Source organism: Scyliorhinus canicula, chromosome 2 (genome assembly GCF_902713615.1).
Source record: "Scyliorhinus canicula chromosome 2, sScyCan1.1, whole genome shotgun sequence".
In the NCBI taxonomy this organism is placed as follows: domain Eukaryota; kingdom Metazoa; phylum Chordata; class Chondrichthyes; order Carcharhiniformes; family Scyliorhinidae; genus Scyliorhinus; species Scyliorhinus canicula.
Genome location: NC_052147.1, coordinates 48,149,357 through 48,165,700, shown reverse-complemented (window position 1 = coordinate 48,165,700; position 16,344 = coordinate 48,149,357). Strand labels below are relative to the sequence as shown.

At 45.6% G+C, this 16,344-nt stretch overlaps 1 protein-coding gene across 2 annotated transcripts in view; it reads right to left on the bottom strand.

Moving 5' to 3' along the window:
- The window catches only part of trmt61a (tRNA methyltransferase 61A), a 75,536-nt gene that overhangs the window by 8,868 nt on the left and 50,324 nt on the right, over positions 1-16,344 (bottom strand). For both annotated transcript variants that reach the window (XM_038777543.1, XM_038777552.1), the window contains one exon: positions 11,558-11,824. In XM_038777543.1, coding sequence (XP_038633471.1) covers positions 11,558-11,824 — 267 coding nt within the window. The remainder of the gene's footprint in view (positions 1-11,557; positions 11,825-16,344) is intronic.

Below are 16,344 nucleotides of genomic sequence, written 5' to 3'. Positions count from 1 at the left end.
TAAAGTCTCCACTGCCTGCTTACCTCTTATGTCCTTTCTTACCAGTGAAGTAACTTCATGCTTAATCACCAAGGATATTTCTCCCCCTCTATAATTTTCCTATCTAAATTTGTTCCTAAAATAATTGTACAATATTAATTTTCTTATCCTTTCCAGTTTCTTTTCATGCCTCTTTTCAATCGGTTTTGTCACCCTTTCTTCCTTTCTTGTCACCCTGGGGCAGCAGGGTAGCATGGTGGTTAGCATAAATGCTTCACAGCTCCAGGGTCCCAGGTTCGATTCCCGGCTGGGTCACTGTCTGTGTGGAGTCTGCACGTCCTCCCCCTGTGTGCGTGGGTTTCCTCCGGGTGCTCCGGTTTCCTCCCACAGTCCAAAGATGTGCGGGTTAGGTGGATTGGCCATGCTAAATTGCCCGTAGTGTCCTAATAAATGTAAGGTTAAGGGGGGGGGGGGGGGGGGGGGGGGGGGTGGGTTGGGTTACGGGTATGGGGTGGATATGTGGGTTTGAGTAGGGTGATCATGGCTCGGCACAACATTGAGGACCGAAGGGCCTGTTCTGTGCTGTACTGTTCTATGTTCTATGTTCTTCTCAGCCATTCCTCCAGTTTGACCAGGTTGCATTTTTACAACTGGAATATTTAGTTACGAGTCCTGACCATCTTGCAGCCATGTCTCCAGAATGGCTACAATGTTTTACCCGCCAATTCAATTGGTTTCTTATGATCCATGCATTAATATAAAGAATATTTATTTGAATCACATGCTCTAACCTGTTAGATAGTTTAGTTACTTCATATCTCTTAGTTTTTCCTTTACTTTTTTTATAGTACCTAAATAACAACTCACAACTGTAGATCTACTCTCTTGCCTTTTGGTTGTTTTCAAGCTATTATTTATACTACCTTTTCCATCCTTGACCTCTACCACATTTACTAGTTTAAAGTAGTTGAGGCTGCTTTGGTTAATCTTTCTGTTATGACCTTGGTTCCAGCCCGGTTCAGGTGGAGCCTGTCACAACGTTATGTTTCCTCCCTATCCCAGCACAGGTGCCAGTGTCCAACGAAGTGGAACTCCTCCTTTTGCTGTGTGCTCAACCCTTCAATCTGCTTATCCCTGTGGCGATCTTGAAACTGTAACCTTCAAAGTCCTGCTCTAAGTTAGCTCCTAGTTTCTGGTACTCTCCAAACACTCTACTCTATGTTGCTGATCCCAACACGGCTTGTCAGGTGAGCTGGTGAAAGTGAACCGAAAGCATCTATCAGAAGTAAAAACTGTTACAATCAGTGGGCGGCATTCAGAGGTGAGATTCTACAGGCACTGTGGACATGTCCATACAAAGAAAAATGGTGATACTGCGAAGAATGCTAGGATCCCAAAGAAGGTCTTGCAAAAAACAAAATCCTGGGGGGGGGGGTGGCTTGTCCTCCCAAACCTACAACTCTACCACTGGGCGGCGACAGCTGAGCGTGTAAGGGGATAGATCAAAGAGCCAGAAGCTGAGTGGGTGCGTGCGGAGGAGACCTCTTGCAGGGGGACCTCACTCCGGGCCCTCGCCACGGTGGCACTCCCATCCCCACCCAAAGTAGCCAAAGCATGAGAGGGCGAGATAGACCAGGAGAGGGGGGGGGGACAGCTAAATCTAAGAGGAAGGAAAGGCGAACCACAGGGCTGGGGGGGGGGGGGGGCGCAGAAGCAGGGAGAAGGGGGGGGGGCAGAAGCGGGGAGTAGGAGGGAGGGGCAGAGGGGAGTGACGGGGAACAATAGAGGAGAGCCAGAGAAGGGGAGGGGGAAGGCAGGGAAACATTAACAAACTTGGCATCCACAGGAACAGAGAAAATGGGGAAGATGGGAGGGCCACAGAAGCGGAAGTGTGCACGAGACGACAACGTCAGCGAAATCCATCCGGAAGAAGCAAGGGACAACACCACGAACGGATGCCTACATATGTGTGTAAATAACTTTGCCACAGAGTTGCCGCTGTTGAGCGCAATACCGTCCGCTGACTTCGCTGGGAAAATTAACACTTCAGCAGCAGCAGCGACCCATGGGGGGAGCGGTGAGTGCCCCAATGGGAGGGGGTGGGAGGACTGAGACGCGTGGGGTAACGTCTAGTGGATTGCTGATGTATATTCTCTTTATGCACTAGGGTTTTTTGGAGGGTTTTGTAAACTTATTGAAAACTTTGAATAAATACATAAAAAAAAAATAAAGGCCAAAATAAAGCAGAAAACGAAAGCTCATCATAGTCACAAACGGAGCGCGCTAATTGAAAAGCTCCTGAGCATCGGGATGGCTGTCCCAGTGCTCTCTGCTTCTGAAGACACAAACTGTAGAATCTGCACAGTGATCACAAGGAATGAAGGGTAGGATGCAAAAATAAAGGTTTATTGATACGTACATTAACTACTCCACTCCCCCGGGGACTTCCGGTGACGGTGGGTGGGAGGCAGCCGCACGCTGGAGGGCTCCCGCTCGGGAATAGAATTTTCGGGGTTTTAATGCCCGCTCCCAGTGGCAACAGATGCTGAAAAAGGTGTAGGAAGGAACAGTGCGGAGAAATGTCCAAGTTTTCGTTAAAAAAGGCCGTGAAAAAGGGGGCTAATGAAAGTCCGCAGGTCAGTGGAAAAGTCGGCGTTGGAACTGGAAGGAAAACAGAGGCTGGGGTACCAGGGGAGGCCGCATTGCTCACGGCAGAAGGAATGACCAAGGTGATGGCCGTAGAACTTGAAAAACAGTTCACGAAGCACATGGAAGCGATGAAGAAGGAGATGAGGACGGTATTGAAAGTGCTGGTGGAGGCGGCGATTGCCCCGGTGAGGACGTCGGTATCGAGCGCAGCGGCGGAGGTGCAGGAGCAAGGTGAGACACTGAAGGAAGTGGAAGAGGCATTATCGCAGCACAGTGATCAACTCACTGTGAGGAGGAGCTGCGGAGGGTGATAGAGACCAACAAGGGTCTGCGAGCCAAAATGGAAGACCTGGAAAACAGATCCAGGCGGCAGAATCTGAGGATCATGGGTCTGCCCAAAGGGGTGGAAGGCCTGCGGCCGACGGAGTATTTTGCCACGATGTTGGCAGAGCTATTGGGGGAGGGGATGATCCCTCTCAATACGAACTGAATCGTGCTCATAGGTCGTGGAGGCCTATACCAAAGGTGAGTGAGCCGCCAAGAGTAGCGACAAGAGTAGACGGGGATTTCCTGGTTACCCTGGGTCCAGGCAAAGGGGGGAGGGGGGGAGAAGACCCGGGCGGGGGCCTCCACGCTGGCTGGTTTAATCCGGCCAGTGAACGGGAGTGAGGTGGTGGGGGGAGGGGTTGCGGCCATTGGAGCATGGTATGACGGGTTTCGATGAGTCTAGCCGGGGTGAAACTTTGGGGGAAGGAACCGATGCTGGGCAAAGGAGTTTACAAGAGGAAGTGGAGGGGAGGAATCTGTATGTGTGTGTGTGTGGGAGGGGGGGGGGGGCTACAATTCATGTGTGTCATTCACAGTACACTTTAGGGGATTGGATGGATTTGAATATTAAGAGAGGATTGGGGGTGGACTATGTATGTTACTGGTGACCAAGGGTGATTCCTGATTCCTTTTTCTTTTTTTGGGGAGGGGTTTCTTTTTATTTGATGCTTACATTGTCATGCGGGCCGTTGTTACCGTTTACTGTTTGTTGGTGGAGTGTAAATTTTTTTTTTTTTTTTATAAATTTAGAGTACCCAATTCATTTTTTCCAATTAAGGGGCAATTTAGTGTGGTCAATCCACCTAACCTGCACATCTTTGGGTTGTGGGGGCGAAACCTACGCAAACACGGGGAGAATGTGCAAACTCCACACGGACAGTGACCCAGAGCCGGGATCGAACCTGGGACCTCGACGCCGTGAGGCAGCAGGGCTAACCCACTGTGCCACCGTGCTGCCCGGAGTGTAAATTTTGAAGAAAATGTGAAAAGGAGAATAAAAATATTTTAAAAAAATCATAGTCACAAACAACTTAATACTGTAGAAAGCTTCGTGAGTACAGAAGGTACAGGTGGAAGTGACTTCCAGTGGCAGCCATGGAGTGGTTACACAAATGGTGGCTCCTGCCTGAGGACTGGTTTTATGGCCCTCTATGTTCGTTTTGCAGGTGTTGTGCAGGTGGAAAAGTGGTACAGTCAAAGAACTAAGAGTCCTCCTCCAGTGTGGGATGTTGAAATGTTATCAAACGAGGAGTGAGCCGAGAAGGGTATTCTTCAACTGAGAGGACACTTGCGGCGCAGGAGGGAAAAACATGGTGGAGGGACCTGTGGCGTAGTTGCCTCCTCGGTGGACAACTGAGAAGTCGGTGGAGTTCACGTCAACAGAATTTAGGAAGCAAAGACAGGAGGTCACGGTTGTTCAGGCGAAAGTGACTGAACCAATTTGGACAGCCCTGGAAAGGGTGGATCAGTAGTTGGGAGGTGCAGAATTCGTCGATCCAAAAGGTGGAGCAGACAGTCTTAGACCATGAGGATCGGATTGCCTCCTTGGAAGTAGAGGTGATGATGATGTCGGAGGGGCAAGAAAATGAAGGTCAAGATTGACGACCTGGAGAACTGCTCCAAACGACAGAAGTGGAGGATTGGTGTGCTGCCTGTGGGCATAGAAGGAGCAATGGCCACAGAATACATGGCAAAGATGTTCGAGCAGCTGGTGGGGAGAGGGGTTCTTTGCACACCCTCCTGAAGTGGACTGGGCTCATCAGTCACTGAGGAAAAAGCTCAGAGCTGGGGAGCCGCCATGGGTGATCATAGTCCAGCTCCACAGGCACTTGGACAAGGAAAGGTCCAAGTGGGCAAAGGAAACACAAGAGTGCAGTTGGGAAGGCCACACTGTTCGAATCTACCAGGACTTAGAAGTGGAACTGGCAAAAAGGAGGGCTAGGTTTAATGTGGCCAACTCTGCTCTTTTTAGGAGCAAGGTGAGGTTTGGAATGATGAACCCGGCTCAACCCAGGTCATGCCTGGTGTAGGGACCATTATTTTGACATGTTGGAGGAGGCCATCAACTTTGTCAAGGAACATGCACTACGGGACATTTGAAAGTTTTGGGTGGATTCATCTGCATGGTTGAGTTTTGGTAGTGTGATTAGTGTTGTCATCATTGGATTTTCCAGTTATATTTCTGTATTATTCTGTAATATCTGTTACCCTGCATTTTGGGGAAGGGGGGGCTGGGCGTGGAATGTTTTGTAAATATAGCCTGTACTTCGCCCCAGGTCACCCTGCTAGCAGAGATGCTGGTTAGCAGAAGCGGAATGCGGGAGAACGCCATGGCTGGAATTTTGGGGGAGGTGGGGCTGTTTTCTTTGTGGGTTGGAATAATGAACCTAGGGTAGTTGGACTTTCTTTGTTGGGAATGGGGGAGAGGAGGTGCTGGTGACTGAGGCTGGGTAGCAGGGGTGGGCTGCTGACAGTGAAGGTTTCTTTGTTGAGCTATTGGGTAGAGGGAGGTGGAACTGGCCATCTTGGGTGGGTCAGGAATCTGGGTGAGGTAGGACCCTGTGGGATTCCCTTAGGGATTATGCTATGGCTGATCAGGATGGGGTGGAGGTGGGCGTGAGACGCTGACCACACTGATAACCTGGAACGCGAGGGGATTGATCGGGCCGATTAAAAGATCGCGGGTGTTCCCCCATTTGTTTTCCAATTAAGGGCAATTTGGTGTGGCCAATCCACATACCTTGCACATCCTTGGGTTGTGGGGGTGAGACCAACACAGAAACGGGTAGAATGCGCAACCTCACACAGGCAGTGACCCAGGTCTGGGATCAAACCCGGATCCTCAATGCTGTGAGGCACGTGCCAGAGGAGAGTAGATTTGCAAGGTTGGAGGAACTGGTGGAAAACTTTCAGCTCCCGGGGGGAAATGGATTCAGGTATTTACAGGTTAGGAACTTTGTGCGGAAGGAGCTGGCTACGCTTTCTTGGTTACCACCCCTTCATGGATGGACAAGGTAGTGGCGGAGGATGAGATATTGGGGAGGGGGGGGGGGGGGGGGGGGGTGAATTTAGATATCTATGGGCAATTGATGGATAGGGAGAGGGAGCCCTCGTGTGTGAGACTGAGCCTGACTCAGTTTAAAGTAGTGCACAGAGGGGCAGCACGGTGGCACAGTGGGTTAGCCCTGCAGCCTCACGGCGCCGAGGTCTCAGGTTCGATCCCGGCTCTGGGTCACTGTCTGTGTGGAGTTTACACATTCTCCCCGTGTTTGCGTGGGTTTCGCCCCCACAGCCCAAAGATGTGCAGGGTAGGTGGATTGGCCACGCTAAATTGCCCCTTAATTGGAAAAATCAATTGGGTACTCTAAATTTTTAAAAAAAGTAGTGCACAGAGCGCATATGACCAAAACACATTTCAGTGTTTTTTTCTCCCCGGAGGTGAAGGATAGATACGAGCAGTGTTCAAGGGAGCCGGCGCACCACACACAGGGCCAGAACGTGGGGAAGTATTGGGAGTCGTTTTTCGAGATAATGTCAGAGGTTTAAGGGGTAAGGGTAGCGCCGTGGATGCCAATATTTTGGGTATTGGATGAGCTGGGAGTGCAGGAGGGTAGAAAGGCTGATTATTGGCCTTTGTCTCCGATAGCCCGGAGGAGGATTTTGCTAAGATGGCAAGTACGCCATTTGGGGGTCGGAGGAGGCGTTCTTTTTGAGGTTGAGGCTGTTTGATCTCCTATTTCAAGAATTGGTAATCGTCAGCAAACGGAGGGGGTGGGCGGTTTTGCAAAAAATAAAAAAGGCACTCAGCGTTGGGATGGTGGGTTGTTTGTTTATTATGATAACTGTATAAAGTTGAATGAGTTATGTACATCGGAAAATGGAAAATGTTCTGAATAAAAATGTTTTTGTTTTTTAAAAAGTGAAATGAAAATGAAAAAGAAAATTGCTTATTGTCACGAGTAGGCTTCAATTAAGTTACTGTGAAAAGCCCCTAGTCGCCACATTCCGGCACCTGTCCGGGGAGGCTGGTACGGGAATTGAACCGTGCTGCTGGCCTGCCTTGGTCTGCTTTAAAAGCCAGCGATTTAGCCTGGTGAGCTAAACCAGCCCCTTTTACATTATGCCCGCTGTACAAGTACAGCGGGAAGTAAAAATGAAAATTAGGAAAGCAAAAGGAGAATACGAAAAGATATTGGCAGGTAAAATCAAATAAAATCCTAAGTTGTTTTACCAATATTTTAAAACAAAGAGAATAACTAAGGAAAAGATAGGGCCTATCAGAAATGTGCATGGTAAACTTGTGGGTTGATGCAAAGGACATGGTCAGGGTTCTCAATTACTACTTTGTCTCTGTCTTCACTAAGGAGAGGGATGTTGCAAACATTCTAGTTAAAAAGGAAGAGTATGAAATATTAGATACAATAAGCATACCCGAGAGAATACTGGAGGGACAGGTATCCTTGAAGGTGGATAAATCACAAGGGCCAGTTGGATTGCATCCCAGGCTGTTGAAGGAAGCTAGGGATGAAATAGCAGATGCTCCAAGGATAATTTCCCAATCCTCACTAGGTACAGGCGAGGTCCCAGAGGATTGGAGGTCTGCGAACATTGTACCACCACTTAAAAAATAGTGTGAGATAGGCCAGAAAATTATAGGCCAGACTTCAGTGGTGGGCAAATTATTGGAAACAATTCTGAGAGACAGGGTAAACCATCACTTAGAAAGGTATGGTTTGATCAGATATAGTCAGCAAAGTTTTGTTCGGGGAAGATTGTGCCATACTAATTTAATAGAACATTTAGGAAAAGTAATGGTCGATGTTGTCTACATGGATTTCAGCAGGCATTTGATAAAGTTCCACATGGCACACTGTCAGAAAAGTGGGATCTCATGGGATACAGGGCAGGTTGGATCCAAAATTGGCTCAGTGACAGTAAAGAATGAGTAATGGTCAATGGGCGTTTTTGTGAATGGAAAACAGTTTGCACTTGTATTCCACAGGGTTCTGTGTTGGAGACCTTGCCATTTACGTTAATGATTTAGACTCAAATGTGGGTGGCATGATTGGGAAATTTATAGATAATATAAAGTGGCTATGTAGTTGATAGTGAAGAGGATGACTGCCGACTCCGGAATGATATAATGGTTTGATTGAGAGGGCAGAAAAGTGGCAAATGGAATTCAATCCGGAAAAGTGTGAGGTAGTGCATTTGGTGAGCAAAGCAAGGGAATACTCAATAAACGGAAGGATATTGAGGGGGATTGAGGAAGTGAGAGACCTTGGAGTGCATGTCCACAGGCCCTTGAGGGTGGCTGGATAGGTGGACAAGGTGGTCAAGAATGCAAATGGAATGCTTTCTTTTATTGGGCAATGTATTGAATAAAAAAAGCAGGGATGTAATGATGGAACTGTATAAAATGCTGGTTGGGCCACAGCTGGAAGTTTGCGTACAGTTTTGCTCATAACATTACGTGAAGGACGTAATTGCTCTGGAGAGCGTACAGAGGAGATTTACAAGAATGTTGACAGAGCTTGGAAAGTTGCAGCTGGGAGTGATTGGATAGACTCGAGTTATTTTCCTTAGAACAAAGGAGGTTATGGGGATATCTAGTTGAAAGGTACAGAATCATGAAGGGCCTACAAAGGATAGACCGGAAAGACTTGCTTCTGCTAAGTGAGGGGGTCAATTACCAGGGGTATAGATTTAACGTGATTGGTAGACGTATTTGAGGGGGCATGTGCAAACACATTTTCACCCAGAGGGTGGTGGACATTTGGAATTCATCGCTTAAGTTGGTGGTTGAGGCTAAAACACCCAATGCATTTAAAAAAAGGACCTGGGTCTGCGCCTGAAGTACTGTAAACTGCAAGGCTCCAGACCAAGTGCAGAACAGTGTGATTAAAATAAGCGGCTAGTTTCTTTCTTCAATTTTTTGGCCAGCATAGGCACAATGGGCTGAATGGCCTCTTTGTGCATCGTACCTTTTCTGAACCTGTACTTCTCTATGTGGTGTGACCAAAGCTTGGAGCAAACTGTCCATTTACATCACGCACTTTTTTTCTGTTGGTGTCTCCACCTCAATATATCTGAGCTAAAGATATTCACGATACAGATATCTACTGGAGGGAGATGTATTCACTCTGGAACCTTACTGTCCACAAACACCCACATATTACAGCCCAGGCCCACAGCATGCTCTGTTGTATATTAGTCTAGGTTATTTATAACCAATGTTTCCACTAAACTATATGCATGATTGGCCACATTTGCATGGCTGTGCAAAGCTTTTTAAAGACAACATGCAGTGAAAGAAACTAGCCGTGACACCAGTTTCACAGGGAAGGAAGTTGCAAGTTTTTCTTCTTTTTCCGCAGATTAACTTGCACTAAGCACTAAAACATGAAGCAAAAGATTTTAAAATACTACTGTCTCAAATTTACACAAACCATTACATGTAATGGAGTAAGAGAGCAGTACCTCCTCTCCTGCATTGAATTTCCACACTCACAAAATTCCCTCCTCATACATAATAAAAACAAGAAGTGCTCAACAGGTTTGGCAACATATGGGTAGAGAGAACAGAAATAATGGGCCTTTCACCTGAACCCAAAATGTTCGGTGCGATTCAGCGATTGCATTGTGCCTGGCGTGGAGCCGGGCGCACTGGGTGAATCCCGGGAGAGCCCAATTCAGGCTCCACACCTGGCCAATCATGAGTCACTCAACTCGCTCTGCCCGGCGTGATCTGGATCTCGCCTTTATTTAAATACCCGGACACCATACTCACCCAGCACCCGGACGTCAATAGCCTCGCCTGGGAGACCTTGCCAGGGCGCCATTTATTACTGATCTACACAAATGTGGACCAATCATAACAGCACCTCGGGGGTCTTGCGGGGCATTAGAGACCCCTCGAGTAATCGTTACAGGGAAGAGTGGCACCCAGGCACTCTCCCTGGCATCTAGCCACCTTTTTACCAGCCTGGGTGACCAGGTGCCATGTTGGCACAGCCATGGGCCGGGGGGGAAGCTAGGGAATGTTTTGGGGGGGGGGGGGGGGGGGGGGGGGGTCCTGAAAGCAGGGGGCCTGAAAGTGAGGGAGGGGGTGAAGAAAAGATCAGGGCTTCAGTTCAAAATGGCACCCTGATCTGCTCGTTAGCAGTAAATCGCAGAGTGTGGCCTCAGTAGGGAGAAACTCCCTGAGGCCCCAAAAAAAAACAGCCGAGTGTCGTTGAATAGCGGGGTGATTCGCAGTACTGCAGCAGTCAAGAAACACCCTGCCAAACATACCCAAAAACGGACTTGAAAATGTCTCCACTGAATCGCACCCGTTAACTGTTTCTCTCTCCACAGATGCTGCTTGACTTGTGTGTTTCCAACATTTTCTGTTTTCATTTCAGATTTCCAGCATCATAGCATTTTGCTTCTGTCTGAACTTCTGTTTACAACAAATGTGCAACTACTATGATGTTAGAAATCTTTGCTTGGATTTGCTGGTTGTGGGGCTGCTGAGCTTTCTCTATAGCCTGCAGTTAATGGGTGTTTGATATATAGATATTACTGTACAGTCGTTCCACAAAGTTCCCCCTCATTCTAAGTTATGGCTTACATGGCTCCTGGCCAATGTTCCCTCTAACTTCCGTTTGCAGGACACAGCTGGTTTGTTGCACTGCATGGTCTTTTGATACACACATCTTAAAAAGGGAATGTTGCATTTGCACGGTCTGTTTGTTCCTTGTGTGACACATTTCTTCATTGCTCCGGGCATGCCTTTCTACACTCTCCGTTGAATCAGGGTAAAGCTTCTGGCTTGATAATGATGGAAGAATGAGGGATATGTCAGGCCATGAGGTTACAAATATCATGGAGACCTTGTTTTGCTATTACAAGTATTTTTCAAGTTGGTCAATGATTTATGTATCTGAAATCTAAGGAAAGACTAAAAAAGGCACCAGGAATGTTTACAATGAGAAAGAGGCAACTTATGCTGATGATCCTATTTGGGATTGGAGATCAAGGGAATAGATGAACTGAAATGATGTTTGGCATTAACACAGCATTATGACAAGGGAAGAGCGATTCTAACAGGCAAGTAAAAGTTGAACACCCTGTTAAGATACAACATTTTTATGTTCAGCTATGCTAAGGAATTGCCTACCTAGGGGCTATTCTGAGCAGTATTCCAAAAGGACAGTAAAGTCATCAGACAAGCTCACAACGGTTCACTCACACGTAATGATTTATATCACATTTTTCTACTTGTTTATAGAAAAAAAAATCTATTTCTTAAATCAATTTAGTAATATTTAAGGAATCACAGTTGCATGAAAATTGATTAATGCAATGGCATCAGATTAATATTAAATACCTAGCTATCTTGTGGTGTGATTAAGACATTTATTTGAAAAGCATAGTGCATGTAAAGTGGAGGGGGGTAACAAAAATAGGGGGAATGAAGGAAAGTAATTCAATAGGATTAAATAACAAAGCAAACTGCCAGTATTAAAGTGTTTTAAAGTGAGCATTATTGTGTTATTAGTTGTTAAGTAGTAATTTTACATGATAATCATTTTATTCTGGACATATGCTGTTCCCATACCTTCCATTTTCAGGGCAGCTTTTGCGTATTTTACAGCCTCCCACGGTGATGGGATGTCCAGAAATACAGCATCGGCGACATTAACAACTCCAAAACCTTCCTCACAAACATCTTGGTTTTTCACTGTGACCAAATGATCTATTTTATGATCACAGAACTCCTCTTCAGCTTTCTCCGCTCGTTGTTTATGAAACTCCACAGTGTATAGCTGTCCTGTTGGTGCAATCGTGCGAATGATAGCATGAGAAAGAGAACCACTTCCTGTGCCTGCAACAGAACAAAAAGGATGGTTTCATTATTAATCTAAACGAAAAGTATGTCACGTAACAACAATACTTATTGGAGTAACAGACACCTAGCAGCAAGAAGAGAAATGATAGCACCAAAAGGGACAGTTGATGGGAAGTTTTTTGTCAAGTTGGAAACTTTGCAAGATTCAGAAAAAGAATTACGATGGCATGGATTAAATGGTCTATGCTCTGCCTTTGTCTATATCATTTGAATAAAATTTTTGATTGCATAACTTGCATAGGGTGGTGGAAAATGTACAATAAATGTTTCTTGCTGCACAAGATGCATCAATAAAAGGAATTGGAGTTGCTTGGTTCAAACATACTGAGCTAGGCACAGTTGAACCAGCACTTTCTCAGGTAAACAGGGGAAGATAGTAAAATGCAGCTTATCAGCTTTAAGAATCTTGTCTTTTTTCTGAGCACTCTGATCCGATCATTGACTTCAGTAACTTTGCACTTGACCTAGTTTCTTTACAGTAAAGTTTGCTGCTCAGTATCTACTGCTGTGTGTATTTGTGTATGTGTGTGAGTGAGAGAGATTTTATTCCTGAGCCTATAATCTTTCTTCAGTTTCCCCGTCCCACAATTTATTTCATTATCTCGATATTTGGACAGGCCTCTCACTGTTTTAGCTATGTACAAATTAATTCCTAATTGAAGATGTCTCTACATTGCCTCAGCCAGATGATGAATAAGTGCCCTACTTCTTGTTTTAAAAGCAGGGTGCAGTTCATTAACTTCCTCTCAAGGTTGGAGTTTGTGTTTGCCGCCTTCTCCTCCCCACACCTGCATTTGCCCAGCCACCAATTCTATTACAATGCTTGGTCTTTCAGATCTGAAGAAAATCAAACCCCAAATTTTAAATTATCTTATTTCTTTTGGCAAAGTGCTCAGGATCATCCAGGGCGAAGGAGGCCCTTTAGCAACAGATGTGCTGAAACTCGATAAAAATGGGCCTTTGCAGGGCAGCACGGTGGCACAGTGGCCTACCTCCCCTGAAAATCCCATTTAAAACTAAATGCAAACCGAACATGGCAGGCAGGGGGGCTCTGCTCAGCCTGCATGAAGGGAGTACCAGCAGGTGCAGAATACACATTTTCCCAGTATTGTTATAGCTCTCTGAAATCCCATTTAATGCTCACTTGCTGCGTCCTGTGAACCTCAAGTTAAGACTCTTTGTTCTCCCTACTGCCAAGAATACAATGTTGATTCACAGCCTACCATTGAAATGGAAATCAGTGCATGAATGAAGTTCAGGACTGTTGCAGATGTTTGAAGTTTCAGAAAAACTAATCCATTCATAAGCAAATTGGAAATGTACCATAGGAACTGTGCAACTATTCTTGAAGTTAAACTGAACATTACACACAGTCACAAATCCAGATGCATACTTTGATACTGGATTTGAATAATTATTCATAAACAATCTAGCTTAAAATGCTTAGAACTCCAGTGGGTCTGAAGTACTTGCGTGTTTTATTTGCTTTGTACAAAATGTACACACTGTTTCAGTAAAATGCACAACAATGCAATAATGAAAAGTGCTGGCATTTTAGATAAGTATAAATTGTAACTGAGTCCATGTTTTCTCCCTGCACATTCATCAATGATCCAGTTAGATGTTTTGACCCAAATTTTACAGTCATAGTGACAGTAAAACTGTTCACATTCACAATCATTACTCGGCCACTGCTTATATTCTTACACCAAGTTGTATTTCTCCTCCTCCTCCTCTTCCCCCCCCCCCCCCCCCACTTACATCGGTATTCGGTGGGCGACATTGATTCACCAGCATAGGCCTCAATCTCAAATATTTTGCTTCAGATATGGGGTACACCGTCTGAGTGAGTGGAGGGGGCAGGGTGAATCGATGAATTACATTGGAAACTGGATTGTTATCTGAAAACGAAGAATGTGAAGGGCTACGGGGAGAAAGCACCAAGTAAATTGCTCCAATGGAGAGCTGGCATAGTCACGATGGGCTGAATGGCCTCCTTCTGTACTGTAACAATTCATCTGTTCCAGCCTCACAATGCTCCTGGGTACATGTGCTAAATCTAATACCAGCCTCTTGAACATCCTCCATTTTAATTGCTCCACCATTGGTAGCTGTGCCTTCAGTAGTCCAGGCCCTAGCTCTGAAATTCCATTTTCAAACCTCTCCAACTCTCTGAAACATCGCTCGGAAACCATGACATAAAATAGGATTAATGAGGGATATATGAAAATAAAACCTGACCAGGTAAAAGCATCAAGTAGTTCATGCAAACTCAAAATGTTTAAAACGTACTAAACAAAATCACAAAAATCCAGTTCACGATAATACATTATAAAACATATTTCAAAATCAACTCAAAAGCTCATCCCAATACACAAGGGGCATCTCCTTGTTTATATTCATTTGCTAAGTCAGCTGCTATTGAAAACACCATCTGTGAGCACCACTTGAGCACATCGCCAGCAGGATCATGTGATCAAGCTAAAAAAAAATCCTCTGACATCACGCCTGCTTACATACGTTTACAAAATCGGCCAACCTTAAGTGCAAGCCTTTTCCTCCCTAATCCTGCTACCAAATGTCATGAGACAAAACCTATCCTGCAGATAGATATTCAGTTAAAAGTAGCACGTGGCCATTTTAGTGGCCTTGTGGTCAAATCTATAAATTTTGGACTGGAATAGACAGCCACTTGGCGAAAAGACAGGCAAATGCTTCATTGCATCTCTGCGCCTAGACAGAACAATTTGTGGTGAAATCTACCAAGAACTGTGACAAGTGATATATTTCAATACCTGCAGTGCAATTTTGAATTTAAAACAGAATCTACTTGCCAGTACAATTAGAATTTTCAAACACTTTTCTCGAATTAAACTTTGTACTAATATTTTCTAAATGTTATATGTTATATATTTTTTTGTTTAAAATTTTAAAAAAATAAATTTAGAGAACCCAATTATTTTTTTCCAATTAAGGGGCAATGGGCAGCACGGTAGCATTGTGGATAGCACAATGGCTTCACAGCTCCAGGGTCTCAGGTTCGATTCCGGCTTGGGTCACTCTGCGGAGTCTGCACATCCTCCCCGTGTGTGCGTGGGTTTCCTTCGGATGCTCCGGTTTCCTCCCACAGTCCAAAGATGTGCAGGTTAGGTGGATTGGCCATGCTAAATTGCCCTTAGTGTCCAAAATTGCCCTTAGTGTTGGGTGGGGTTATTGGGATAGGGTGGATGTGTTGAACTTGGGTAGGGTGCTCTTTCCAAGAGCCGGTGCAGACTCCATGGGCTGAATGGCCTCCTTCTGCACTGTAAATTCCATGAGAATTTAGCGTGGCCAATCCACCGAACCTGCACATCTTTGCATTGTGGGGGCGAGACCCACGCAGACACGGGGAGAATGTGCAAACTCCACACAGTGACCCGGGGTCGGGATCGAACCCGGGTCCTCAGCGCCGTAGGCAGCAGTGCTAGCCACTGTGCCGCCGTGCAGCCCCAATTTTTTGCCTCAATCTATTTTGTTTATAAAATCAAGCAGCAACAGAACTACTCGAGTCAGCTGCTCACAGAGCCATTGATGCTGTTTCTTCCAATGTTTTGTTGTTCCATGAAAACGCTTTCCCTTCCACTTAGCGTCTCACCTTCATCATCTGATTTGACGTTCCAAACTCAGCATGTGATGAACATTTATTTGACTGAATTATCATCCTGTATGTTTCAAGCAGTGCTTTGTGGTGAGAGCATTATTAGTTATGGATTCCTCGAGCAAAGGGCAAGTTTAGACTTGTGGGCTGAATTGTCTATTATTGGAGTAAACAACTATGGTTTTAAAGACACAATGGGGGCCAGTTTAGCTCAGTTGGCTGGATAGCTGGTTCATGATGCAGAGCGACGCCAACAGCGCGGGTTCAATTCCTGAACCGGCTGAGGTTATTCATGAAGGCACGGTAGCATAGTGGTTAGCACTGTTGCTTCACAGCTCCAGGGTCCCAGGTTCGACACCTGGCTTGGGTCATTGACTGCACAGAGTCTGCATATTCTCCCCGTGTCTGCATGGGTTTCCTCCGGGTGCTCCGGTTTCCTCCCACAAATCCCAAAAGATATGCTGGTTAGGTGAATTGGACATTCTGAATTTTCCCTCTGTGTACCCGAACAGGTGCCGGAGTGTGGCGACTAGGGGATTTTCAAAGTAATGTTATTGCAGTGTTAATGCAAACCTACTTGTGACAATAATAAAAGAGGATTATTATTAAGGCCCCGTGCCACTCACCTGAGGTGTGGTCATCCTCAGGTTAAATCACCACCAGTCAGCTCTCCTCCTCAAAGAAGAAAGGAGCCTCTGGTCAGCTGAAAGTATGGCGACTTTTACTTTATTGGAGTAAACAACTATGGTTTGAAAGACACAATAATGAACTAGTCCAACACACTGTTGCACTGAACCACTTCTCTGGGAAAGGAAGGGAAAGTATTTTGCATTTTTGCTTTTCTGAAGAGCACCATGAA